Source organism: Anabrus simplex, chromosome 1 (assembly GCF_040414725.1).
Source record: "Anabrus simplex isolate iqAnaSimp1 chromosome 1, ASM4041472v1, whole genome shotgun sequence".
NCBI lineage: Eukaryota > Metazoa > Arthropoda > Insecta > Orthoptera > Tettigoniidae > Anabrus > Anabrus simplex.
The window spans coordinates 706,417,287-706,444,376 of record NC_090265.1 but is presented as its reverse complement, the minus strand read 5'-3'; the positions used below and the strand labels follow the sequence as shown (position 1 = coordinate 706,444,376).

At 42.2% G+C, this 27,090-nt stretch overlaps 1 protein-coding gene across 1 annotated transcript in view; it reads right to left on the bottom strand.

The window, feature by feature from the left end:
• Positions 1–2,167: 2,167 nt before the first annotated feature.
• LOC137502992 (WD repeat-containing protein 47-like) overlaps positions 2,168–27,090 on the bottom strand; it is a 209,562-nt gene continuing 184,639 nt past the window's right edge. The window contains exon 4 of the mRNA XM_068230320.1: positions 2,168–2,306. Within this exon, the coding sequence (XP_068086421.1) occupies positions 2,168–2,306 (139 nt within the window). The remainder of the gene's footprint in view (positions 2,307–27,090) is intronic.

Sequence of the window (27,090 nt, the reverse complement as noted above, 5' to 3'; positions counted from 1 at the left end):
TTATTTTATTCTACATTTAATTATGTGGAGTATAAATTTTTATCGTATCTAGTTAAAAATGTTAACGCAGGTTGAACAAAAAAATGCCGGTATTTTTTCCATTTCCGACGGAGCGCTCACTTTCAAAATTCATAACTTTAAAAGTACTGATCTGATCACGCGTCATTCTAAAAGTATCAAACATGCCATGGAGACAGAATCAGTGGTGATGGTGGTTATTATTTTAAGAGCAAGTACAATTGAGCAACCATCCTCTATTTACAGTAATGAGAAGCGAAAAAAGTTAGAGGTCCAATCGTTTGAAACATGAAGGTATCAACGAAAGAAAGGGAACAGCACGAAGGGCACAAGATGAAAGACTCCCTACGCCTCGCAAATTTAATACCGTAGTGGTCGGAAGAGAACCAGAATTAACCAAGTAAGGTCGGATAGGAAAAAGTTAAGTGAAGTGAAGTGAAGACCCTGGTACAAGTACGTGGAAACAATCCTACACTCGGCTAAGGGTCCAGCGGCGACCAACCTACACCCCAAATTGGGAATCATATGAAATAATCATTGCATAGTTAAATTACTTCCTCCAGTACTCGGGAGATAGTGGGTTCGAGCCCCACTGTCGGCAGCCCTGAAGATGGTTTTCCGTGGTTTCCCATTTTCACACCAGGCAAATGCCGGGGCTGTACCTTAATTAAGGCCACGGCCGCTTCCTTCCACTTCCTAGGCCTTTCCTCCCCCATCGTCGCCATAAGACATATCTGTGTCGGTGCGACGTAAAACAAAATAGCAAAAAAAATAAATTACTTCCAGGGACCGCGAGAAGCAGGTTATTCGAACAGTTAAATTGCCGGGGAAAAAATGGAGCGAGATGTTTACTGTGATGGCAGAGACCAGTTTGAGAACGCCTGGTGGGACCATGGGTTGTGGCTACTAACACAACAGGTTGATAACAGTGGCGGATCACAACGCACATTTCAGCTCATCTTATGAGCGTATAGCAAAAACCAGCACTAATAAAAAGAACTTGATAAACTATAACTTCGGTCATATGAAACAGATGCCACCGAGTCCGGCTCCATGGCTAAATGGTTAGCTCGCTGGCCTTTGGTCACTGCGGTCCCGGGTTCGATTCCCAGCTGGGTCGGGGATTTTTACTTCGTCTGGTTAATTTCTGCGGCTCGGGGCTGGGTGTTTGTGTCTTAAATGTATAAGTTCAATTCATTAAGTCAATGCATAATTAATAATTAGTCCAATTCATCAAGTTAAATAATAATTAGAAAACTACAAAATTGTAGCTGGCTAAATGGTCGTTAAGACCAAAAGACAAAATATTAGAAGAAAAAAAAGATGCCACTGAGGATGAAATGGGAATACTGACGTACAGTTACCTGCTTATCATTACGAATTCAACCCTACGAGGTACAGGTCAAGGATTTTACACGAAAATAGCTCACGGCAAATTTTTCTTCTACGTGTGATGCAAAGAAAATGAGGGAAATATCAAAGATAGTCGTGTGAAAGTTTATGTTCAAGGGTTGATAACTAACTCTATAGACTGTACAGCAGGGCCTCTCAGGGTGCATGCATCGGTGCATTGCGCGGCGCAAGGTGCAAGACGACTGGGCTAGGTTGACCAGAGTGGAGACCCCCACTCCTGGTTTAGAGCAACAGCGCTGTCTCGCTCGCTCCACTTGTCTCCCCCTTCGTCACTTGCTCCGCAGTGCTGCGCCATCCGAGCCGAGCTTAGCCGAGTCGCCCCGAGACAAAACGCTGGTCCGAACCGAGCCGAGTCGGACCGATGCATAGTGGAGAGAATCTCTGCGCCTCGCTTTGCACGCGTGAAATTCGGGCGTTTGAGAGACCGTCCTGTAAAGAGAGCTGCTATGAAGATCGTTGCGGCAACGTTTAGAAGGCTGTGTACACCTGCCAATAGGACTACTTTTTTAAATATTAACCCGGTATTTGGCTTTTTGTTATACCGTAAGGAAGAGATAAAATCAAGATCAGCAATAATATAAAGGGCCACAGAGAACAAGGAAAGAGTACGTCGCGACAAGCCGCTGATAGGGGAGGCATCCCCTCTTGTGTGTCTCGGAATATGGAGAACAACGTGTCATCATGCACATGCTAAGTCACTGGTACAACAGCTAGTTTTCTGTTATACTGAGGTAGCTCACCTTACGGCATCTCCGGAGCCGTTCATCTGCGTCATCGGTGGACCGGGCATCGTTACTCGGCTGGGAGGAGTTGTGCGGACTGTCACCGTGGCGCTGCCCGCAGGCGGAGGTGGCAGTTTACCTCCAGCCTTCAAACTGAAACAGACAAACAAATACATCAGCGAGGTTTACGTCCAGTAAGTGTGAATGTTTCCTCTCTCTTGCGCCAGAATACAGAGGGGAAGTTGATTATTTCTGTATTAAAAACAAATACATGATATCTGTAATATTATATCTTATAAACCTTACAGCCGGGGATCATCCAAAAATTTGTTTAACAGAGCGGTGTTATGTAAGAATTATGAGTGACGCGATGTAACCTACCTCTCTAAAGAACCAGAGAAACAAGGTAATCCCATTTGGTCGTTGTTTCAATGACGGTGAAATCCTGACATTCACCTTCCCGCGGTAGAGAAGCGGAACCGACTGCATATAAAAAAGATATATTTTATATGCAGACGGCTAACGAATGGACAGATTATCTCCCGGTATAACGAGATCCCCTATACCAAGTGCTAACAGTCTCTTTGAGAGTGGATGAGCGGGTATGGGTAAGGACACTATTGTCCTGGGGACAAGAAATTGTTCCCAAAGGCGGAGGAACCAGTTTGGTCAACGGCATTAGGATGCAGAAGGCAACGGGAAACCACTGCATTAAAGATCCTGAGAGATATTCCAATAAATCCACATGGCATGGCTGCAACGTCAAGATCGGAGCTGGCCGTGCGAATCGTCTACCTCCGTTTGGAGACGACGTCTTAAGAAGAAGATGTAACCTAGCAACAGTACGTTGAGAGCTGCACAGGCCATGGGACTGCCACAACTGCACGGTTGCTATATAACATCGCGTCATACCTTTCAGTGAAAGACACTCATAATCATGTGATTGTTCCTAACACATAATCCCTCTAACCGGAACGGTCCGGGTTCGATTTCTAGCCAGGTCAAGGATTTTTGTTTGTATCCGAGGGCTGAGTCGAGATACAATCAGCCTACGTGATTAAAATTGAGGAGGTGTCTGACGGTGAGGTAGTGGCCCCGATCTAGAAAGCCAGGAATAATGGCCGAGAGGATTCGTCGTGTACACCACACGACACCTCGTAATCTGGGGGCCTTCAGGCAGAGCAGCGGTCGTTTAGTATAGTAGGTCATGTCTCTTCGGGGCTGTTACGCCATGGGAGTTCGGATTTTTTCGGAAGATATTTAAGCATTAAAATATCCGTTTTAGACAGTCTAAGCAGGCATTAAAAAGGTCCGAATAGGCACAATGAAAATATCTAAAACCGCGCGAGCTGGCCGTGCGGTTAAGGACGCGCAGCGGCGAGCTTACATTCAGGAGATAGTAGGTTCGAACCTCACTGTCGGCAGCCCTGAAGATGGTTTTCCGTGGCTTCCCCTTTTTACACCAGGCAAATGCTGGAGCTGTGCCTTAATTAAGGCCTTAGTTGATTGCTTCCCGCTCCTAGGTCTTTCCTATCCCATCGTCGCTATAAGACACTTCTGTGTCGGTGCGACGTAAAGCAAATTGTAAACAGTTATTCACGCAACTGCCACGGAAAGTGATGTTCTGTGTTACGGGTGAGATGTTTTACGTCCAAGCTGGCGAGGGAGGAATTTCGGAACGAGTGACGTAAACTTATCACTTTAGTGACTGTTGTGTACAATATTTTCTCTCTTACTGTGGTGAATTTACAGATTTAAAATTTAATTTAATTATAAATAATACGGATTCGTCACGACGCAAATCGTCCATGTTTGATCCATGAATTGACGTTTTCTTGTTCGTATTTGCTATGAATGATATAAGAGGTGTGTACACTCGAATTCTTTAGTATCTCGTGGCCAGAAATATTCATTTCAGGCAAGAAAGAAATCAGTACAGCCCTCAGAACCACCCAGTACCTGCTTACACACTCTCTCTCATTGGTCACATCCACTAAACGCGTTAACACATGCACACATCTGGAGAGTGAGGGGAGGTGGAGAGAACGAAGTACGAGGATATCTAGCATGAACGAAACACACGCGGAGAGGAAGGCACTTGCTTCCCCGCCTGCCCACACGTCCCACTGGTTCGACAATGAAGGGAGAGGGGAATGAAGGGAGGAACCACACACCTCCTTCAAGCCAACAGACGTAATGTGTATTTCAGCTCATTGAGGGTCAAATTCTCCAGTTTCTTTGTAATTCGTGTGTGCGAAGTCTGGCTGAAATGTTAGCGGTCTCGACTATGACTTATATCGGTACATGTTAAAAACGTATGAAACACCAAATTGGCTACGAAGGAATAAAGTTTCATTATATGTTTTAATAAACAAGCAGTCATCACTAGTTAGAATTAATACAGGAGCTGAGAGAATACGAAGGTCAAAGAAAAGTCACGGAGGTAGGAGACTATAAGGGTTGCGAACACCAAATTACTGAGAATTAATATTTCCCTTGGGCACCCAGCGCCCCGGTGTATGGTTCCAGGGTTAATGAAGATAATACGAACATTATGATAGACTGTGTTATATGCGATATTTATCTGTCGGAAATGGATTGACCTCTACATTAGTCGTTATTGTGATGGTGACAATTACTTCAGCTGGGAATGCAGAGACGCCATGGAACCGGGGTGCTGCAATCAGGCGGAGGAAGAATTCAACAAGGTTAAGTTTGGTGTTTCTAGTCTCTGACTATCCGCGTATACATTACTCTGAAGCGGAGTTCAACCAGTCAGAGGCGGTTTCTAATAAAACAGTGCGGGAAGTTATTACAGTACGGTAAAATGCTATTTTCCGCACTCTTCTGAGTATGGGAAGAAGGCAATTACGTCATAGTGTGACAGTCTAACAAAATAAAGTCTTCCTCAGCTTAGTGTTAATAGAGGATGAATGGTGGTTGTACTAAATCATAAAATAATAAAACACCGTCAACAAACCTGTCACACTGCCTCGTGTAGCGAATAAGCACTCGTCACGGATCAATGACTTCTCTGAACAACAAATGTTACAAGTATGACTATGTCACAAGCGATGCCCGATAGAGAGCTCATCTAACAATAGGGCCCCGGGCTACTCACATGTTCTCGGCTCTTGTTCACAATGACACGTAACGGTACAGTTAACCTTAAAATTAAAGAAGTACCGCCAAGTAATGTGTCGATGTCTGTGAGCTCTACGGCCAGGAACCAATCCATCCATCCCCATCGTCAACAACTCAGTGCGTGAATAATGTCCATACGAGACCTGCACGAGTGAGTAAAAATGTGATCTACGGAGATGGACTAAGTTGATCTTTTTGTGGAACAGTTTCGATTGTTCCTGTTCCGGGAAAACACTACGTTCCAAATAATATTTTCAAAATAACAGTCCTGGCTTTGAGAGGAGGGCGAATTTTACAATATCAACAAACCTCGTGTTCGGGTGTGCTAAATCCACTGCGAGTTTTATGCTGTTTTAATTGGACGCTCTGTAGGGTAGGTGAGCCTAAACAAGGTAAACTGGTACCTATCTTCATCCAGATATTACTAGGAGCAATGAGAGCAGGATCGCAGGAATTCAGAGCGAATAGTTGGCTAATGACGTCATTGCTTAGAAAGACTTGCTAAGCGAAGCTGAATTTATGGACCTTTCGCATAATTACATTTACTCATCTGATGGTATTAATAGATTTTAACTCGTGGGACTGGGAATAATGCCTCAATGCGTCAATCAAGCCTGGTCGAGCTAAACATAAACCTGATAATACAGGAGTACGAAGACATACGACCGGCTCCATTAACAATACGACGCAGCGAACTTAATTTGAATACGTAATAAACAACAGTCGGGTTATTCTTCCTGCCTTGACAATTGAGGGGCCCAGCTGAAAAGAGGACCATGTCACCTGTTTACCGATTCTGAGAGACTTCGGTAGCCGGTATTATATACCATCATTCTAAAGAACTGTGAGCAGAGGTGCACGTGTCTGTTCGTTGAAAAGTCTGTAATTCGCATTACAGTGAAATCGCCATACAAGGATTACCGATACAACGGTAATTCACACTCTAAGCATAAATTATTTCGGCCCGTACATTAATTCTAATAATTCAATGTAAAATTCCTCTCGATTTAACCATACTCTCTCCATTACGATTGCCTTTTCAGAATCCGGCGACGTGCATTCTTCTCGGTACTACGATAATTAAAGTATCGCCAGAGGTACAAAAACCGCTTAGCATTGCTTCCACTTGTGCTAGGCTCCCCACTTTAATCTATATTATCCGATCTATGTCTATGAAGGTAATGCGAAACAGGCTGTCTTTTCAGAGTTCTTCAACAAGAGTGGAAAGCTGCAAAGTGTGAAAATAATTATGCATGAGAAATTAAAATGACGTGGTCAGCACGAATTTACTCTGCCAAACGGGTAGGTAAGGTACTGCCATTACTCTGTGTGTGTGTGTGTGTGTGTGTGTGTGTGTGTGTGTGTGTGTGTGTGTGTGTGTGTGTGTGTGTGTGTGTGTGTGTGTGTGTGTGTGTGTTGTCGCAAACCTGATATTACTGGCAGGTAGTTAATATAATTCAAATTTCAGACGTAGCCTAACTGTATAGACCAACTTGTATGAGAACCCGTTATTCTAAATCTCTCTTTATAACGATAACTCCCTCTACAACAAAGCCAAGGCTATTTTTTCTGTCCGCGCGGCATCGTTATATCGAGATTTCAATGTAGCCTACTGTCATATTCCCAGAGAAACAGGCAGATAAACAGACGGAAACACTACATAAAAATGAAAATCCACAGCCTGTTTCCAGTCATTCGACCGGGTCAAGATGGAAAGAATGAAGCCCCGGTCTAACGAGGAGATAGGAATTGTGTCGGTTGCCGAAGCCTGTCGCATTCCTCTGGGGCAATGTTTAATGACAAACAGATGATATGATATTGGAGAATGTAGCTGGAATGAAAGATGACAGTGAAAATCGGAGTACCCAAAGAAAAACTTGTCCCGCCTCCGCTTTGCCCAGCACAAATCTCACATGGAGTGACCGGGATTTAATCCACGGAACCCAGCGGTGAGAGGCCGGCGCGCTGCAGCCTGAGCCATGGATGCTCTATGGGAAACACTACATAGTTTGACAGAATATCGTACCGGAATAAAAGTGTTCAAGTACAGCAGTGATCCACGCTGCATATCAACTGCTGTAAACCTGTAGTACTGAATGAACAACAGAAAGCGATATTACTCGTTGATTTTTCAGATGGTGAATTACACATTATCACAATCAGAGGATCAGTGGTAGAATATCAGCTTTGTGATGCCAAGATCGCGGGAGGAAAGAAACACGGTTGAGGCAGTCGGACTTCTTAAGGGCGGAAGAAGGTGGTGTTGATTATTGTTTAAAAAGGATGTACATCTAGGCAACCATCCTCAGAGAGCGAGAGAAAAAGGAAGGGACCCCGACACTTCGAAAAATGGACGTATCAGCCAAAGAAAGTCAAAAGCCTGGAAGGGCGTGAAGTTGAAAGACTCCCTATGCCTCATTAACTAATACCGTCGGATTTGGGAAAAAATAAGAGTTGACTAAGGAAGGTCGGGATGGATAGATGAAAGTTGGCAGCCTGGCGCAAATAAGTGGAAGCAATGCCAGGACTCACCTACAGGGGGGGCGGGGCGGAAGAAAGTTCCTATTTCTCGACACTCGACGGAAAAATAATGAAAGGAAATGGACATGAAGGCAACTCTAGACCTAACAAGAAGCAAGAGCTGACCAAGTCAGCACTCCACACACGGCGATTGTGCTTTACGAGTGAATACCAAATAAAGCCGTACGAACATTCACAGATGGGTATATAAGCGCTTCTAAAACGAATACAAATATAAACAGAACATATTTATTCACATATTCAATAGCAAGAAAAGCGACCACTTAAATGACAATATCAAATGCGTTCTTTTAGAGAATAATATCTACGAAGTCACGTCCACTGAAGAAACTTGTAAGGTTAATTTCTATTATGCATGACATGGAACTATCTCTCAATGCAGTGCTTGTAAATATGTGCGCTGAATGGAGACATCTCTGCCGCCAACATGCCGTAAAAGCAACCGCCAATGGGACAGGGCTAATGTACTGTACAGAGGAAATCCATTTACACTGTTTCAGTAGAATTGTTTAACGGAGTTTGCTGGGCCACAAAAATAATGCGTGTTACATGCAAGTGCGAGGAGTTTCTAGGTACTGTTTACTTCAGAGTTCACGGAGTTCAACACGCAGCTAAACTCATACTGAACATGAAGATAGGCCCCTCTTGTAGTTGATAAGGGCCTCGTCTGCTGTCTTCAATGTTCTGGGATGAATAAATCGAAGTGAAAGTTAAGTTTTCAGAAATCTTGTGGACGTTCTACTGTAGTAGGCTTTCAGAATGTTCGTTGTTTTCCAGGTACCCCGAGCAGCATTCAACTGCAATATACGATCGATCAAGTGCCGGAGACCCGTACTTACAGATTCACTAGTACGTTCCAGAATCCATTTTAAAGCAAAATGTCCGCACTCCAATGTTTCGTGATATAGAGAGCAATGCAAATCCCGTTAGGTTATTTATTTATTTATTTATTTATTTATTTATTTATTTATTTATTTATTTATTTATCTGCTTTCGTTTCGGCCATCTGTGGACCACGTTTGACTATCTTTGCAGTAAGTACGTTTGGCATTCTCTGCCACAGTATCTTTTCACTCTTTCTCCTACTTCCTTCTTTTGATCTTCTGTATAGGATGTCCTTCCTCTCACTAGTGTCTCCGTAGTCTCCTGGAAAACGCAGAACATTTTTAACGAGTTTTCTAAATAGATTTATGTCCATTATATCATCTTATGTAACTCCCATCGTAGTAAAGTCCAACCTCACTTCTTGAAACCGTTTTAGCTCTTTCTTCCTCTTCGTGAAGAATTCAATGACCCTCTTCGGTAGTCTATTACTGTCCATCCTCAATCAGTATCCATAGAACTGTACCCTTCTCTTCCTGATCAATTGCGCCTCATACCCCACCTTTTTTTTTTTTACATATGGGCCTAGAATTTCTCTCAGCGTGTTTCTTTCTCTCTTCCGGATATCTTCAAGCCCGCATTTCCCAATTTACTATTATTATTATTTAATCCGAAAGCCCTTATGAATGAACTAAGTGCTTCCACAACCCATTATGACCTCATTTACTCCCACACCTCTTGCCTCTAACACATTACAAACCGAGTCTAATCCATAGTCGTCTCGGTCTATCGATCCTTCTATTATGCCCCATGGCCGTGTTCATAATCCTCCATTCGACTCACAGGACCCCACCACCGATGCTGGTTCATACACAGTTTAATTTATCAAGTTCATTCCTAACTTAGCATTTACCCTCACAGACCATTGTTTGCAGCTGCTTGTGCCCAGCACTTCTTGTCTGTTACTTCCGACTTACGAATAAAACACTAGGTCCTCAGTGCAGCCATCTTTACCGACCGGAGTGGCAGGTACGATTATGGAGCCAAGCTCTGCATTCGGGAGACACGTGGGTTCGAACCCCACCGTCGGCTGTCCTGACAATGGTTTCCCAGTTTCACTTCCAGGCGAATGCCGGGTCAGTTCTTATTCCTTCCACCGCCTCACCAAGTTCCATTCACCACCATTCACTTCATTTTCATGAACTCAACTGACAATGGCGTCATGAAGGGCATCGGGCAGTAAACCATGCCATATAAAATCATCTTAACTCATCTCCGATGCAGTATCAAGAAACGGAACTAAGGGGTAAACAAACAACAACAACAATCAATCTTCACAGGTTTCTTGCAAGCTTTCAATACACTCTGCTAATCGGACCCGGTTGGCAGCACTAAGTAAAATCGCTTACAACACTTCCACCCCAAAACTCGCTTCGGCCAGTTGTGGACCTCGTTATTTCAACTGTTTCCTTCCTTGAGCTAAATGCTTACCCATGCGTTTTCGGTGGGCATCTTTTCTTTCTTCAGTGCAAGTCTTGCCTGTTTTCTGCTCGGACTTGTCCGTCTCCTTAGCGTAACGGTTAGTACTATTAGCTGCCGTCCTCGAAGGCCCGGGTTCGATTCCCGGTACTGCCAGATATTTAAGAATGACAGGAGGGCTGATATGTGGTTGAAATGGTACATGCAGCTCACCTCCATTCAGGATGTGCCTGAAAACAGCTGCGCCACCTCGGAATGAAATGAAATGGCGTATGGCTTTTAGTGCCGGGAGTGCCCGAGGACATGTTCGGCTCGCAAGGTGCAAGTCTTTTGATTTGACTCCCGTAGGCGACCTGCGCGTCGTGAAGACGACACATACACCGTGCCAGCGAAATTAACCAATTAAGGTTAAAATGTCCGACCCTGCCGGGAATCGAACCCTATGACCAAACGCCAGCACGCTAACCATTTAGCCATGGAGCCGGACACCTCGGGATGACGACACGAGTTGACTTGTTTACTAGCTTGGACTTTTCCTGAAAAGCTTGATGTACTACAAGTCTTTCTTGCTGAGGGGATTATATTCCTTGAAGTATTAATTTGTGATACCCACATCTTGCAAATACTTCTCCACGTTGGTGAATCCAACCACCTTCGCTTTCTTGTTCAGTAAGTAGGAAACGATGCATTAACTATATCTCCGGGTTCCTTCGTGTTAATTGCCGACAGCATTTAATCCTCCTGTTTCGAATCATGTCCGTTATCTTCAGCAGATGTGTGCGATTGTGTCTTCCCTTACATCACCATTTTTACTTGGCCTAGGATCTCAGGACCGTTCGTCCTTCAGCATCGGGTTTCTCACACCCAACTGAATAATAATCATCTCCACTGTGGGCAGCCTGAAGATGGTTTTCTGAAGTTTCCAATTTTCACACGATGCAAATGTTGGGGCTGTACCTTAATTAAGGCCACGGTCGCTTCCTTCCAACTCCTACCCCTTTCCTATCCCACCGTCTCCATAAAACCTTCTGTGACGGTGCGACGTAAAGGCAAATGTAAAATAATAATAATAATAATAATAATAATAATAATAATAATAATAATAATAATAATAATAATAATAATAATAATAATAATAATAATAATAATAAAGAAACCGAATATACGCTCAGTTGATAGTACTGTAATGGTTAGCGTACTGATTTGAAGGATTCAAGAAAAGAAAAAAAGAAAAAATCATCACAAATCAAATGTTTACGTATGATGAAACTGGAGCATATATATACATAAATATAATTTTCTAAACTGAAAATGAATAAATCAACAACGAGCAGTTCATTTTTAAAATACAGACTGCATTACAGGACTTGGGATAAACCAACTGAAAACAGCTAGAGAAATATACTGTAGTTGGGCCCACGAGAGTCTGACGTTTAGCGCCACCGACGAGAAAAAGTTGACTAACGCTGCTTGAGAATGGTCTGTCGCTATGGCAACGATAACAGCAATGTCACATTTAAGGAACCTATCGCCACGTGGGTTGGCGTGCTCTCAGTCGCTTTTGTGATATTATTCGGAACAGTATTGTATTAGCTGTGTTAGTTGTTGCTGCTTTATGTAATAATTTAAGTCCTTGTTTCTTGAATATTATTTTCGTTGTTAATTTATGTTCTTCTAAGTTAATCAGTGGCTAGTTGTACAGTTCTATTCTCTATTTAACATGTGCCTTTGTTGAGGTTATTGTCAGGTTAGTGAATATGAAAAATCATATTTATCGGCAATTGCGTGTTCTGTCTTAAATGCCAGAATCATTAGCACGAGCTTAGGAAAAGGTCCAAGTTCATTGAATTGCAATAGGGCACCACAGTTGATTAAATATTCATCCTGTATGAAAGGGTGATATGCCGCAGATGACGGTAACTATGACAACACAGCGTACTTCGTATTTACCGGTACTGCTTTTGCCACTCAAATGTCAGACTTCAACTCTCGTGGGCCCCACTATAGTTACTATATCTCAGCAACTACTTTTACGATGCCGGAAGGTATTCCCGCAGGATTTCTTTTACGTGCCAGTAAATCTACAGACACAAGGCTCGCGTATTTGAGTACCTCCAAATAGGTTACCACCAGACTGCCTGGGCTCGAACGCGCCAACCTGAATTTAGAAGGCCAGCGCTCTGTCGGCTATAAACTCAGTCAGGTGTGAAACTCGTAAGCAATTCTGGGATTTACTCAAAAGCTTTAGTTTTCCAGTTTACACAAATGTCAATTCGCTACATCAAGTCGATAAGTCTCTCACAACTTGGTGATGATGAGACTCCACACGATTAAACCACTGTTTGGTGCTGGGTATGAGGTCTGGTGTGTATCTTAATTTCCCCACTTTTCTTGGTCTTTTACCCCACTACCCCCATTCCTCGATGGCTCTAAAGTCTTCTTGTTCTTTGAACAGTTCTGTTAGAAATTACAGGGTGTCAGGTGAAATGGGAAGAGTCGGAATCTAAAGACTTCCTCATACAGAAGCACTTCCCGAACCGCCATCTGATAAAGACTGTTTCTGTGAGCGCACGGACACGCTTGAGTGCTCGCTAGTTATTCAACTGGTAATGCACTCTTGAATGGAGCTCAACCGGCTGAGAACATTGCAATGATAACATCTCGAGCAGGCACGACGGGAGTGCGGTCGATAAGCAATTGCTGACCCAAGACGGCATCGCAATACTATTAAAACCGTGGAGTAATAGTAGCAGTGTTGCCAACTTGGCAAATTGTGATTGTTGAAAATGACTAAATTTAAACTGGCGACTAGCGACAAAACTGGCAACTTCTACCCATTCATACAATGTAATCTTGAAATTTGACATTTTGAGTTGTTAGGAAATCATTTTATCAAACGTTTTGTCCACCTGAAAGACAAATATTATTTTTATTGTATTCGCCTTTATTATCTAGCACTGCTTTCGACGCAGAAATTCAGGTACTTCCCCGACTACAGCACTGAGTAGAGTAATAAGTTCGGGTTGTAACGGATGCTGTCATTGGTACTAAAGAATTCATGACCTTTGTTTAAATCAATAGTATATTTTATCTTATCAGAAACTGCATTGTGTAGAACCCGTTGTCAGCGATGTGGAAGTCCCTATAACCCTGCAGCAGAGTCTGCTTTCTAGTGCCCGGAAGCATTGTGATTTGTAGCTTCTTGAGTGTGGTGGTGTTCAAACTTGTTTTATAGTTTCCGAAAAGAAACTCGAATTATGAGGGATGGCTTTCTAGTGTGGCTGACGACTCAGCACAAGCCTTTTCTCTCGTGCAGTTATATACGTATAACACCAAGGGGCCTGCTCAAAGATTTAGGTCCCCATCCGACGGACGAATCACCATCAGCAGCGTCATATGCCCTCACTGCGGAGAGGTTTTGGAATTTAATCCAGGCATTTGGCACGCAATCTAGTAATTGTATACCACCACCTGTCGGCCAACATTCTGATGGTGAATTTTTAATGCTGAAAACATTTCTTAGCAGACAAAGTAGGGGTCCCCATACTAAGAAAAACGTAAAATTAAGCAATTTCCTCAATTGTGCCGAACATTGAAGGGCTAAAGAAAGATTTCAAATTGTGATTCTTGGATAGCTCTATCAAACTTTTAAAAGCATTCCAAAATCACTTCCGACCTGAACGCATTTCCAGCAAAACAGCCTAAAATCGCGCTTGTTTCTTTATGCGTTTTCTTTTTTATCAAATCCTAGCCAAATTATTTACATAATTCTTTCTCTAATGTATTCCTTGGTTCAATACCCTCAGGCATTTTTCTGATTTTTTTAAAAAAATGTCCACACCGAATGTAGTTACAAGGGTTTAAGTAAAACTCTGCATTGACTCACATTAGCGCACGTAGTGGTAGAAAAAGGCAAACATAAACTAATCGACCGGATAACGATGATTAAGAAATGGATTGCAAGTTTTAGGAATAAATAAAGAAAATATTCTCATACTTCATTATACTTACCTAAAATTCGTAGCTCATATCCTCAGGATGTTTTCAACATTGAGTTGCTTGCCAGTGGATTTTTTTCGACCAACGGGACTCGAAGCGATATACCACGGTGTCAGACCATATAGACTTCAACCACTTAACGATCATGACCGTCAGGTGGCATTCCAGATGCACAATTTGTGCTCAACAACCATTTTCTACACTGTCACAGACAAAAATGAGACTGCGACTTCGGTGGAAGCTATATTTTGTTCTTAGTGGAGCATGAAAAGCTCTATAGAAATAAGTCCGGGACGGTATGTAATAAATTCTGAAAGGTAGCACTCTGTAAATCTTTTCATATTATGGTTCGCAGTAAAATACCAACCTTACACTTAAAAAAAATATTTTTGTATAAATCACGTAATCCCGATCAAAATAAATGATTCCCTCCATAATCATATTTATAAGGAAATACCCTTTATAATAATAATAATAATAATAATAATAATAATAATAATAATAATAATAATAATAATAATAATAATGTTACTGGCTTTATGTCCCATTAACTTTTACGTTTTTCAGAGATGCCGAGGTTCCGGAATTGAGTCCCACAGGAGTTCTTTCAAGTGTCAACAAACCTATCGACACGAGGCTGACGTATTTGAACACCTTCAAATACCTCCGCACTGAACCAGGATCGAAGCTGCCACGTTGGAGTCAGAAGGCTAACGCCTGAACTGTCTGAGCCACTCAGCTCGGCTTCATCGTAAGATGCGAAGGTTTGGTTTCTGAATTAAATAAAAAATATTAATAATAACTGCGGAAAATGGAGTTAATAATTGTGTAGACCTCGAGAGTCGTTTCAAATACCGAATTGAACATAATGAACAGAGACGCAGACCTGTCTTACACTTATAACATGTATAGTATATTTATAATTTAGTTCATATTAACCTAGTACGTAACAATGGATCAAATCAGGTAATGTATATCGATAAAATCGTAGCGGTTTTACATCTTTTGGACGTGAGGTTTAGCTGCAACAGGCTGACTCAAAAGGGATGTACGGTATGAACTGAAATTATGCTTGAGAATAGCTGGATGCACACTTAAACCTATTTTATTTTTTGTACCATAGGTTTTGCCAGGAAACTAGCAGCTTCCAACTTGTTTGATGGACGAATGAAGTACATAATTACACGAAAGGAGAAGTGATATGCATGAGTTCATCGACAGATTCAGAAAGAAAGCATGGAAAGAGCACAGCAATCAAGTTCATAGTCATCGCTTTTAACAAGAAATAATCCGCACTCGCGTCGGTCCACTTGTTGGTGAGTTACGTTCACTTGTTTCCAACATTCAAACTCAATTCTGCCTCTACGGTTATCTAGGAGTAGTGATCAACATTGCCGCTAAATGGACTATCATACTGATCTGAATCATGTTCCAAGGACGCCGTTTTTGTAACCTGTAGACAAATCTGGAGGGAATTAAAATTATGACAAGTGCAGATTTATATTCCAAACCATACTTTAAACTACTTGTGCTTGCATATCGTGCCGTTTCCCGCGAAGACCTTGCCCAGACAAAGATGCGCGGAACAGCTCGTTACTTGTTTCCGAGAAATCCTGCACTGCATACAAAATACTCCCAAAATATAAATTCGTGCCACTCTTACAAACGAAGTAAGTATAAAGCAATGGACACAATATAGAATACGTCCTGATCTGAACTCTTAGAAGTCCTGAAAATGAAAACCTACAACCTGTTTTCCAGTCATTGACCGGGTCAGGGATGTAATGAATGAAACATATATAGGCTGTTATTACAATAGGGTCGCCACTCCCAAGGTGATTTATATTAATGAGTGATAAATGCTATGAAATGATAATGGAGAGTGTTGCTGGAATGAAAGATGACAGGGAGAACCGGAGTACCCGGAGAAAAACCTGTCCCGCCTCCGCTTTGTCCAGCACAAATCTCACATGGAGTCACCGGGATTTGAACCACGGTATCCATCGGTGAGAGGGCGACGCGCTGCCGTCTGAGCCACGGAGGCTCTTAGAAGTCCTATAAATTGATATTATGTATTTTAAAACATAGTGGACGGCACAAATGTATTTACCGGAGAGAAGGCTCACTGCATTCAAATATATATATATATATATATATACATTCGTCTCGTTTCTCTGAGTTGGTTCTTCATATTTATAAACTTCCAGAGTATAATCCTCTACATCAAGCGGTAGAACCTGAACACCATGCATCTTACCTCACCAAGCTTGTCAGACCTCGTTCATAAAATTCTTAATTTTTCCAGACTATTCGGTTTGCCTTTCTGCAGGGCACACACTACCACGTAGTATCTTGCCGGTTTTCAGAAAGAAAGAAAGAAAGAAAGAAAGAAAGAAAGAAAGAAAGAAAGAAAGAAAGAAAGAAAGTTTTTACAATTTGTTTTACGTCGCACCGACACAGATAGGTCTTATGGAGACGATGGGATAGGAAAGTCCTAGGAGTAGGACGGAAGCAGCCGTGGCCTTAATTAAGGTACAGCCCCAGCATTTGCCTGGTGTGAAAATGGGAAACCACGGGAAACCATCTTCAGGGCTGTCGACAGTGGGGTTCGAACCCACTATCTCCCGGATGGAAGCTCACAGCTGCGCGGCCGTAACCGCACGGCCAACGCGCCCGGTAAAGAAAGAAAGAAAGAAAGAAAGAAAGAAAGAAAAAGAAAGAAAGAAGACAAAGCTTTCTTCCCACTCTTTGATATTAGGGCAACCAATGTAAATAGTGTCTCTTTCCTCCATCCATTACTTTTGTCTTGTAATTTTGTGATCATGCCTTCCCGATTTTTTTCTCATTTTGATAGTCATCTTTACAATTTTCTTTGTCAATATCGGCGACGTTCACCATAAAAATATAAAGACAAAAACCATCACCACCGCTAGTTAACACGACTGAACATTTCCACGTTAGCGATGCTCGGAACTGATACGGACGAAGCAAAAAAAAGTCTAAATTCATGATTATCTCTGTTATCATAGCAGGTACGGTAAAACTGTACAAGACATAAATATGAGGAACTGTATTCTTCATAACTCTTGTAGTGTAGTATTTACCGACAGGACTAATACAATAGAACTTTTTATTTGGTTTTACATTACAATTTAGTAACAATAACTTTTTTTTTTTTTGCTAGTTGCTTTACGTCGCACCGACACAGATAGGTCTTATGGCGACGATGGGACAGGAAAGGTCTAGGAGTGGGAAGGAATCGGCCGTGGCCTTAATTAAGGTACAGCCCCAGCATTTGCCTGGTGTGAAAATGGGAAACCACGGAAAACCAATTTCAGTGCTGCCGACAGTGGGGTTCGAACCTACTATCTCCCGAATACTGGATACTGGCCGCACTTAAGCGACTGCAGCTATCGAGCTCGGTGTAACAATAACTAATAACAACACAGATATTCCCCTAAACTAACATTTCACCCAGCGCAATTAAAATTATTTATAGCCTAGACTGTAGTAATTTATGCTCCGATTTTACATACCAATTTGCATTAAATTCTGTTCGGCCATTTTAATGCGATGCATGCACAAACATACAGTATACGCAGACATAAAAATGCATTGCAGTCTACATGTTTCACATCGTATAAAACATGGTCAGACAGAACGGGACCTCTAATTATCAACAAGCTACGTGACACGTGCGCAGGAACCTGCGCACCAAACACTGCATGGAGTATGCGGAAGTAGGCGCAAAACTCTCCTGTCTTTTCCCGTCCTCTTATGCCTCTCAACTTGCGATGACACGATGGATTGTGTGGGTTACCAAAAATCTGCTCTGCTCAGTGCAGCGTTAGTTGCTTCACCTGCATCCCAATGTGCGTCCTGCCTTCTAATGGCGGCGATCATTGTTCCACGGAAAAGTTTTCTAAGAATGATTATGTTTGCAAAAGAAGTTAACGATCCATACGGGAATTTATAGTGAAAGTCTCCTTCGGGCTCACAAATTTAATGCAGTCGGGGTCGGAAGAGAACAATACTTGATCAGGAAATGTACACTCATCTTTTTTCTTGTGCCATCTCTTCACACAAGATTGGTGATAATTAAGGGTGGATTTTGGCACATTAGCATATTTTGCTTTTTTCAAGATATAACATGCCCATAAAAAATAAATGCGATCCATACAATTTGAAACAAAGGATAGGCCTAAGTTTTATAGTGCATATAGGCCTATTCGGAACACGCGCGTATTCTTGCAGTATTATGATTTAATCGTATAAAAGAACATGTACTGTATATTGATATTCAAATCAGTACAACAATGCTAAGAAATGAATTTATAGAAATTCAATTCGCTGCCGGGAGCCTTTATAGTGAACTGTTCTTGGCAGCCGACAATATTAGCAAGAGCTTGACAATGTGTAATTTTTTTTCAGTGGCGTTTTGGTATTCGGTTCGGATACTGGAATCATAGAAAAAGTAAAGTTTTACGATAACTGAAGTAGTAGAGAGGACAAATACTTCCTCCAAGCTTGGCAGGGACCAACCTACCTGCCTCAAAAAGTATCCTTATTATATAACAATTAAACAGAGACAGCCTGAAACTAAATAATACCATAATTTTCTTTGTCCCTGTGGTCTTATCACTAGCAAGACCTGACCTATCTAAACTAATAGTCGTGTCCAGATTAATGTTTTGTAGCTCTAACCTATCCTTGCCGCTCATCTTTTGTTAGTATGTGTGGATAATGCGCCGACGTTGGCAAGCCTGTTTAGTGCATTGCGAGCCCTCCGTGCCGCCGCTATGCTTCATCCAACGACATTAAAAATATAGACTGCTAATCTGATGGCCATCTTTGAATCTACTTGAACCACTGGCAGCCATGACACTTGAAGGCAAAATATATGCTTATTTCCTCTGAATCTGCCATAGAAAGGATCTGGAGAAGTTGTTGTACGATTGAGTACGGTCTTTGAGAAGGCGTACAAGGTGAAATTAAATTAAATAAATAAATAAATAAATAAATAAATAAATAAATAAATATAGGCCATGAATTCAATAGAATGAATTCAGGCGAGGGTTGACGAAGAGCGGTCCGACAAAAATATTAAAGCGGTGAAGTTGGTAGAATACCGTATGTGGAAGGAATGCTACAATCAGCCAGGGGTCCGGTGGTTTCAAGTTTATAATCTGGGGTTACCCCGTTTAGTGGCCCATTACGACAGGCAGAGGACGCCGTAGAGATATTCTACACCACAGCCAACGGACGTATCTGCTGCTTGTTGCACATCAGTTCTCAGAAGGCAGCCGTAAGTAGCATAAACATTAAAACCTAACAACCTAAACCAAGAAGCAGAATTCAAAAATTATAGAAGAATGATACTGAAAGTATGTCACTAAAAGGCAGTGGTATCTTTCTCCATGCGTGTGAATTCTGCAATGAACTGCTATACATATAACATGTCTTTCTGTAGTGAATGACTTTACTGTTAGTGTATGGTGCCGAATTACCCATCCTTCTACATACGTAATTCTTCTTATAAACAAGCAAATGCCTACCGTATTCACTGCGCTTATTTCATTATAACATATTCACTGTAAACGGCAAAATATGCATGCATCTATGTACTAAAAACTGCAATATATCCACTCATATATGTACTATTGCAAACTCCATAAAATGCTGTACTTCTTTTTCCTCTAAGTTGGTTTTCCACATATCCACTGCTGAAGCAAAACACTTATCCAATGTTGAGCGTGTTTAAAAATGTCGTGTTTATTTTTAAATAAATTTTTAATTTTCAATAACATATAATCTCATCAAATTGAACTGATAAGAGGGCTGAATATCAAGGCCAAAAAGTGGCAGCCACCATGACAGTGACAGGCAAAAGTTAGTTCGCTATGCTTCAACCAGGGGTGCTATAACGAGTATGTTAAGCAGTTTGTATCTTTTATGTCGTTGGTTGGATCTATAACCTATACTTTCATTTATTCGTTGGATAACATACCAAAAGGAAAAGCACCTAAAAGTGTTTTACTTCAGCAGTGGACATGTGGAGAACCAACTTAGAGGAAAAAGAAGTACAGTATTTTGCGGAGTTTGCAATAGTACACATATGAGTGGATATATTGCAGTTTTTAGTACATAGATGAATGCATATTTTGCCGTTTACAGTGAATATAAATGCGCCTTCTATTGACAATCATCTGTTTCCCACATCTTGGATCTCGAACCACACGTTTCCCTCCTTCTATGACCAGTTGCTTCAGGATGTTTCAGAAGATTGAGTATCTGCCTGGACACTTCTTCTTTGATAGTTCTGCATATTTAAATTGGGTAAAAAGTCAACCCTCGAACACTGAGATGTGATCTTCAATATTCATCCACTTCATCTGCAGAGACGCTAGTGGGTTCCAATTTTCATTACCCTCATATGGAATATATCTACTATGTGCGGCTGATAATCACGTCTCAAGTGCTATGTGACCCTCAAGTTCGTGGCAGAGCTAGATAATTTACTTCGCCTCGGTAACTACAACCAGCTACTTCCTGTTTCATCAGGAAGCTATTACGTACGAACACAAAACAACTGCCTTTCTTCTTTCAAGTCCGCACACTTAGCATACGAGTAAAACTGTATCTCACAGAGCAGCCCGGCCAGTTTTAGAGAAATGCTACGGATGTGATGTCAGATATCCTGAATATCAGGTAGAAAATTCAAAACTGGATCAGCTGAATCTGAAGTGAATCAAGCTCCAACAAGGCTAAAGCAATGAGCTTACGGCAGGGGTCAACAGTATTCTGTACGAAAGAAAGTCGTCTTTACACCGGTCTGTTTTCAGACCAGCTTTTCTGTATGCGAGTGGGAGGACTCGGGATATCTTATCCATAAGTAGCCGACTTGAAGGTGGAAAGAATGGCAGGATGGTTCTCAGAATGAGGAATGAACTAGAAGGTATGTGTATATAACCAGCTTCGGTGGTGGGGTCATGTGAGGCGAAGGGAGGAAAATAGGTTATCTAGAAGAATAATGAACTCGGTCGATGGTTGACACAGTATGTAAGTACTTAAGAAGTATAGAACTAAACGGGGCTCGAGAGCTAGTTACAAACAGAGGATTGTGGAGGCGCACGCTGAGACTTTTTTAACTTATGTTTTCTTAATTTTCTCATTCTTTTCTTATTTCCCTTTTTCTGTTCAAGGACGACACACACACACACACGCGCGCGCGCGAGAGAGAGAGAGTTCCCGAGCCAGTGGAAATAATAAATTAATGTTAAAATCCCCGACCAGACCGGGAATCGAACCCGGAGCCCCTTGAACCATAGGTCAGGACGCTAGCCATTTATCCATAGAGACAGAGCTTTTTAAAAATAATGTTATTTGCTTTAAGTCCCACTAACTACTTTTACGGTTTTCAGAAACGCTGATGTGCCGGAATTGTGTCACGCAGGAGTTTTCTTACGTGCAAGTAAATCTACCTACACGAGGCTGACGTATTTGAGCACCTTCAAATACCACGGGGCTGAGCCAGGATCGAACCTGCCAAGTTGGGGTCAGAAAGCCAGTGCCACTCAGCCCGGCCAGGCATACGAATCTGTAATTAATAATAATAATAATAATAATAATAATAATAATAATAATAATAATAATAATAATGTTATTTGCTTTACGTCCCACTAACTACTTTTTAAGGTCTTCGGAGACGCCGAGGTGCCGGAAATTTAGTCCCGCAGGAGTTCTTTTACGTGCCAATAAATCTACCGACACGGGGCTGTCGTATTTCAGCACCTTCAAATACCACCGGACTGAGCCAGGATCGAACCTGCCAAGTTGGGGTTAGAAGGCCAGCGCCTTAACCGTCTGAGCCACTCAGCCCGGCACGAATCTGTAATTAAGATGTATGTATACGAAATGGTGTGTGTGCTAGGGGCTTTACGTCGCACCGACACAGATAAGTCTTATGGCGACGATGGGATAGGAAAGGCCTAGGAGTTGGAAGGAATCGGCCGTGGCCTTAGTTAAGGTACAGCCCCAGCATTTGCCTGGTATACGAAATGGAACAGAACAGTAATTGAATAATACGCTCTCCCATGTGACACGGAAAACTCCGATTGCCAGTCTTCACAAACACAATACCGCCTGAAAAAGAAGACAAAGAAAGTTGACCGATAAGACTGGGTAAGAAAGATGACAGGAGGAACCTAGAGTAAGTCGCTGCCATCCCAAACTCAGATGTAGTCCCAATGTGAGTCAGATACCACGGCATCCAAACGACAAAATCCATCACAGAATAAAATTCGTAATATACAAGGCAATAATGGTGTTTAGCCTCCGAAGAGGACTGGCGCAGGTCTTTATCTAGTAGACGGCCTATAGGTGACTTCCATTTCTGTGAGGATGGGGCGCTACCTTAGTTGATTTCAGCCACCGAGCCAGACGAATTAACCAATTACTGTTAAAATCTCCCGGCTAACAATCGAACTCGGGACCCCCTGGACCAAATGCAAGAACATAGCCATTTAGCCATGGAGTCGGAAATGTAGACGCATGCACAGAAATGGTGTTCCGACATAAACAATCACCAGTGCCCCGCTCCAGTACCGAAAACAAGGGGAAGGGAGTGAATGGGTAGTACTATGCATCAGCCTTTGTGCCCATTGTGTTTACCTGCAGCAATGCGTTAAACGAGGAGGTGGGGACGACGACATGTTTTGTTTACAACGGGACACCATTTCTGTGCATGCGTGCACAAGATGTAGTAGAAAGCTGTCGGACGTCAACAGCTGTACTTGCTTGCTATGTTATGCCGGGTGTCTCATTTAAGAGTCTCAGGTGTCTTTTCTCTGGTGTTTATGAGACATTTTGAAGTTCGCTTTTGTACTGTATAGGCAGAGTCAGCCCAAACAAAGACTGGTCATCAAGTGACATCCAGTGTCAACAGAAAAGAAAACAAAATGTTGTTTAAAGTGTCATTTTATGTGCCCAATCGGTAGAGCAGCCTCAGATTATTCTTACACGATATTCCGTTCAACGGAGCGAGTTGGGCCTGCGCTTAGTATTGCACAGCTGTGAGCTTTCATTCGGGAGGTGATGGGTTCGAATCACACCTGTCGGCAGCCCCGAAGGAGGTTTCCCGTGATTTTTCATATGCATATCGGGCAAATCCTGGGGCTGTACCTTAATTAACGCTACGGCCACTTCCTTCTCTATCCTAGCGCTTTCCCATCCTTAAGTTGCTGGAAACCTTAGATGTGTTAGTGCGACGTGTTGTTGTTGTTGAGTCATCAGTCCATAGACTTGTTTGATGCAGCTCTCCACGCCACCCTATCCTGTGCCAACCTTCTCATTTCTACGTTAACTATAAAACATTAGGAAAATATGTATTTTATATATTCCATTGGAGAATATTTATTGACTATGTCAGTACAGCCTTCCTGGTTGCGCTGCCTTATCTCCATACTACTCTAGTACTGTATAGCAGCCTCACTCACTCTCCACTGGATGTACTAACTATACTGAAATTCAAGTCAAGAGCTTAGGAAAAGTATCCTTCCGCATGTGAGCACGTCCCCCGTTCCCCCTTCCCGTCTTGTCATGGTTCTCCATCACCGCCACAACCAGCTTATCATTAACGCCGTGCGTCTATCTGACAAGTACAGTACTTCATTCTGAAATAGTGAAGCATCAAACGAAATCACTTCCTTTCACATAGCTGTACTTTGATTACGTACTATACCTATTTATTCCTTTATTGACCATGTAAAACCTACAGATTACTGACGAATACCGAGGCAAGAGAAGCAAGGTTTATTTTTCTTTCATAATGAAATTTGTGTGAGGCACATGGAGACTTACAACATAAGTATACGATTCTCCTCTCGTACAACGACTGTCAGTGGCGGTTTCCCACAGTTAAAAAAGCTGAAAACCCCACCCGTGAGTGGGATTGCAAAATACAATGCTTCCAGGAATGTTATAAATATTGTAGTCTCGTCATTCGGAAGGTAAAAACGAACTCATGATCCTCTCATGACAACATTTCTGCAGGTAGAGGGCGGTTACGAATATAAAGTAAGGATCCTATTCTCATACCGTGTTAAGGCCCTTCCTGTTTTATTTACGGCGAGTGCTGAGCTGACACATCGACCTTTCGCTGGAGACTTGGATTTTCCGTGGAGTTTAAATTCCAAGCGAGCGGCGTAAACACTGTACACAGAAACGCCGATCAGCTCCACGGTCTTTTTCACGTCTTCCACAGTCCACAGTGGATTCTAACCTCGTAGGCTACTGTAAACGTTAAAAACAATTTGGTTTAGATTTTCTACTTTATTTTTCTCCACTTTTGTTAGCTTTAAAGTATTTCACAGGGGACTCAAGCGTCACAGCATCACGCACAGCCTGTTGCAGCCAGTATTGCCAACAGTTTTCTTGGATCCATCTTCAACGTCGCACATATTATGCGATCTTATCAGCAGGGGAATGAACTCGAACATACTAAGTACACAGTGTAATAAGATACCAACATCATATTAAATAATTATTATTTTGCTACATACACCACTGAGAACAATAACTATTCATAGCCATCTACGTATGAAATATAAGAGTTGGTAACGAACCCAAATAACATACAACCTGTGATATATTTTCCATATTTATACAGGGCAAAAATTTTAATTCATCAAGTTAGTTCACCAATCTGAAGAAAGCTCCTAACTTTAGGAACAAGTAACAAACCTAGGGAACTATTTGACGCTGCGGAAGCCTTTTCACCGACCAGAAGTCTGACAAACATCAAAGGGACCGCTAAGGTCTTGAGTTGACTCTCATTATAGTGTTGTCCTCTTGTGCTGCCACCGTCAATCAATATCCTCCAACGGAATATGGCAACAGACTAATATGAGGCTGCTCTATCGATTGGACACACAATAATTACACTTTAACCAACATTTTCTTTGCAGCGGGAATCTAAACGACACGACGAAATTGATCATATCTTCCGAAACACCAGAGAACACACACCTGATGAACATTCTTAGATGAGATACCCGAAATGCACGAAAAATGGCGTCCTGTGAAAACAGTCTGTAATAAAGGGGTGAGGATAATTGAAGTGAGGACAGGAACAATCTTAAGTCACAATTTACATCCAGAGTCAACCGGGACAAGTGCAGAGCCTGCGTGGCTCAGGCGGCAGCGCGCCGGCCTCTCGCCGTTGGGTGCCGTGGTTCATATCCCGGTCAATCCATGTGAAATTTGTGCTGGACAAAGCGGAGGCGGGACAGGTTTTCCTCCGGGTACTCTGTTTTTCCCTGTCATCTTTCATTCCAACAACACTCTCCAATGTCAATTCATTACTCCAGAGAAGTGCGACAGGCTTCGGCAGCCGGCACAATTCCTATCCTCGCCGCTAAATGGGGCTTCGTACATTCCGTTCCTGACCCAGTCGAATGACTGAAAACAAGCTGAGGATTTTCATTCTTCAACGGGGACATGTGAGATAGGCTAATGCAGTTTTAGACAAGGCCTGTGGCCGAAATATCCCTTGAATTGCCTAAAATCAGTTCTTTTCTAAACTAATTTTTTTCCTTGTTTAGTGGTCGTGAAACGTCAAGGTCCACCAAAAACCGGACTTCGAATATTTACTCCAGTATAGTACTTCCTTCACTCACACAGCCGTTCGAAAAAAGAAGAATAAGAATCGAGACCAAGCAGAACGATTGCGGACCGAGCTCGATAGCTGCAGTCGCTTAAGTGCGGCCAGTATCCAGTAATCGGGAGATAGTGGGTTCGAGCCCCACTGTCGGCAGCCCTGAAGATGGATTTCCGTGGTTTCCCATTTTGACACTAGGTAAATGCCGGGGCTGTACCTTAATTAAGGCCACGGCAGCTTCCTTCCCCTTCCTAGGCCTTTCCTATCTCATCGTCGTCATAAGACATATCTGTGTCGGTGCGACGTAAAGCAAGTAGCAAAAAAAAAAAAAAAAAACCGACTGCGGAGATTCTCACCTGATAACTTACAGCTGCAAAATTATCGTTTCCTATACCCTGCATACGAGATGGGAGTTGAGCCACTCAATACGGTAATAAGCTCTCTGAAACATCACGAAAAGTGTAATGACTGCAGTTCTCTGGAAGTTAAGAGGCGATGCTAAGTGGAGAGGTCATCAGGAGGACACTTTGCATTCATACGTGTAACGAGTTAGCACGTACACTGGGAGTTGTTCTCTTACGAAACAAATCAGCTAGGAGGCCGACTACGGGATACTCAAGTAGAACTCGACAATTATGAAGCCAGCTATTGGTAATGTATAACCAACTATATCCAGTGTGCCAGCAACTGTCCAGGTCTCTAAAATTTAATATGTTTTAAATAACTAGCAAATGGTGATCCCGAAGTCCACGTCAGTGACTGGCCTAGCGTACACACACCTACACATGCTATGAAGTATTTGGAGACACGAAGAAAACACTGATAGCATTCGCGTATTGGAAATGTTAGTGTACTGCACGACCAATCACAGTATAAGAATAATTGAAAGAATAATTGGCGTTGTTAAACGCATCATTTTCTCAAATAGCTTTATATTCCTGACTATCTTGACAACATCGCTCTCTTACGACAGCTGCAGAAACTCCCACTTTCATATCCGTATGCTTCGTCCGTTTCTTCTTGCCTCCTCCAAAATTCCAACAATTATTCATCACACACCAAGGCAGTAAACTATCTTGCTGCCTTCTGAATTAAAGCTGTTCACTCCTCGGATATTTTGACTAAGTTCAACTAGACACCAGTTCGTCGACCTTCCACTATCTTTTTTGCCGCTGACACCATGTAAATGCACTGTTTATCCACTCGCGTATCTGAAACATCCCGGAAAGTGTAATGACTGCAGTTCTTTGGAAGTTACCTGAGCAAAACGTTGATTTGTGGAGAGGTCATCAGCAG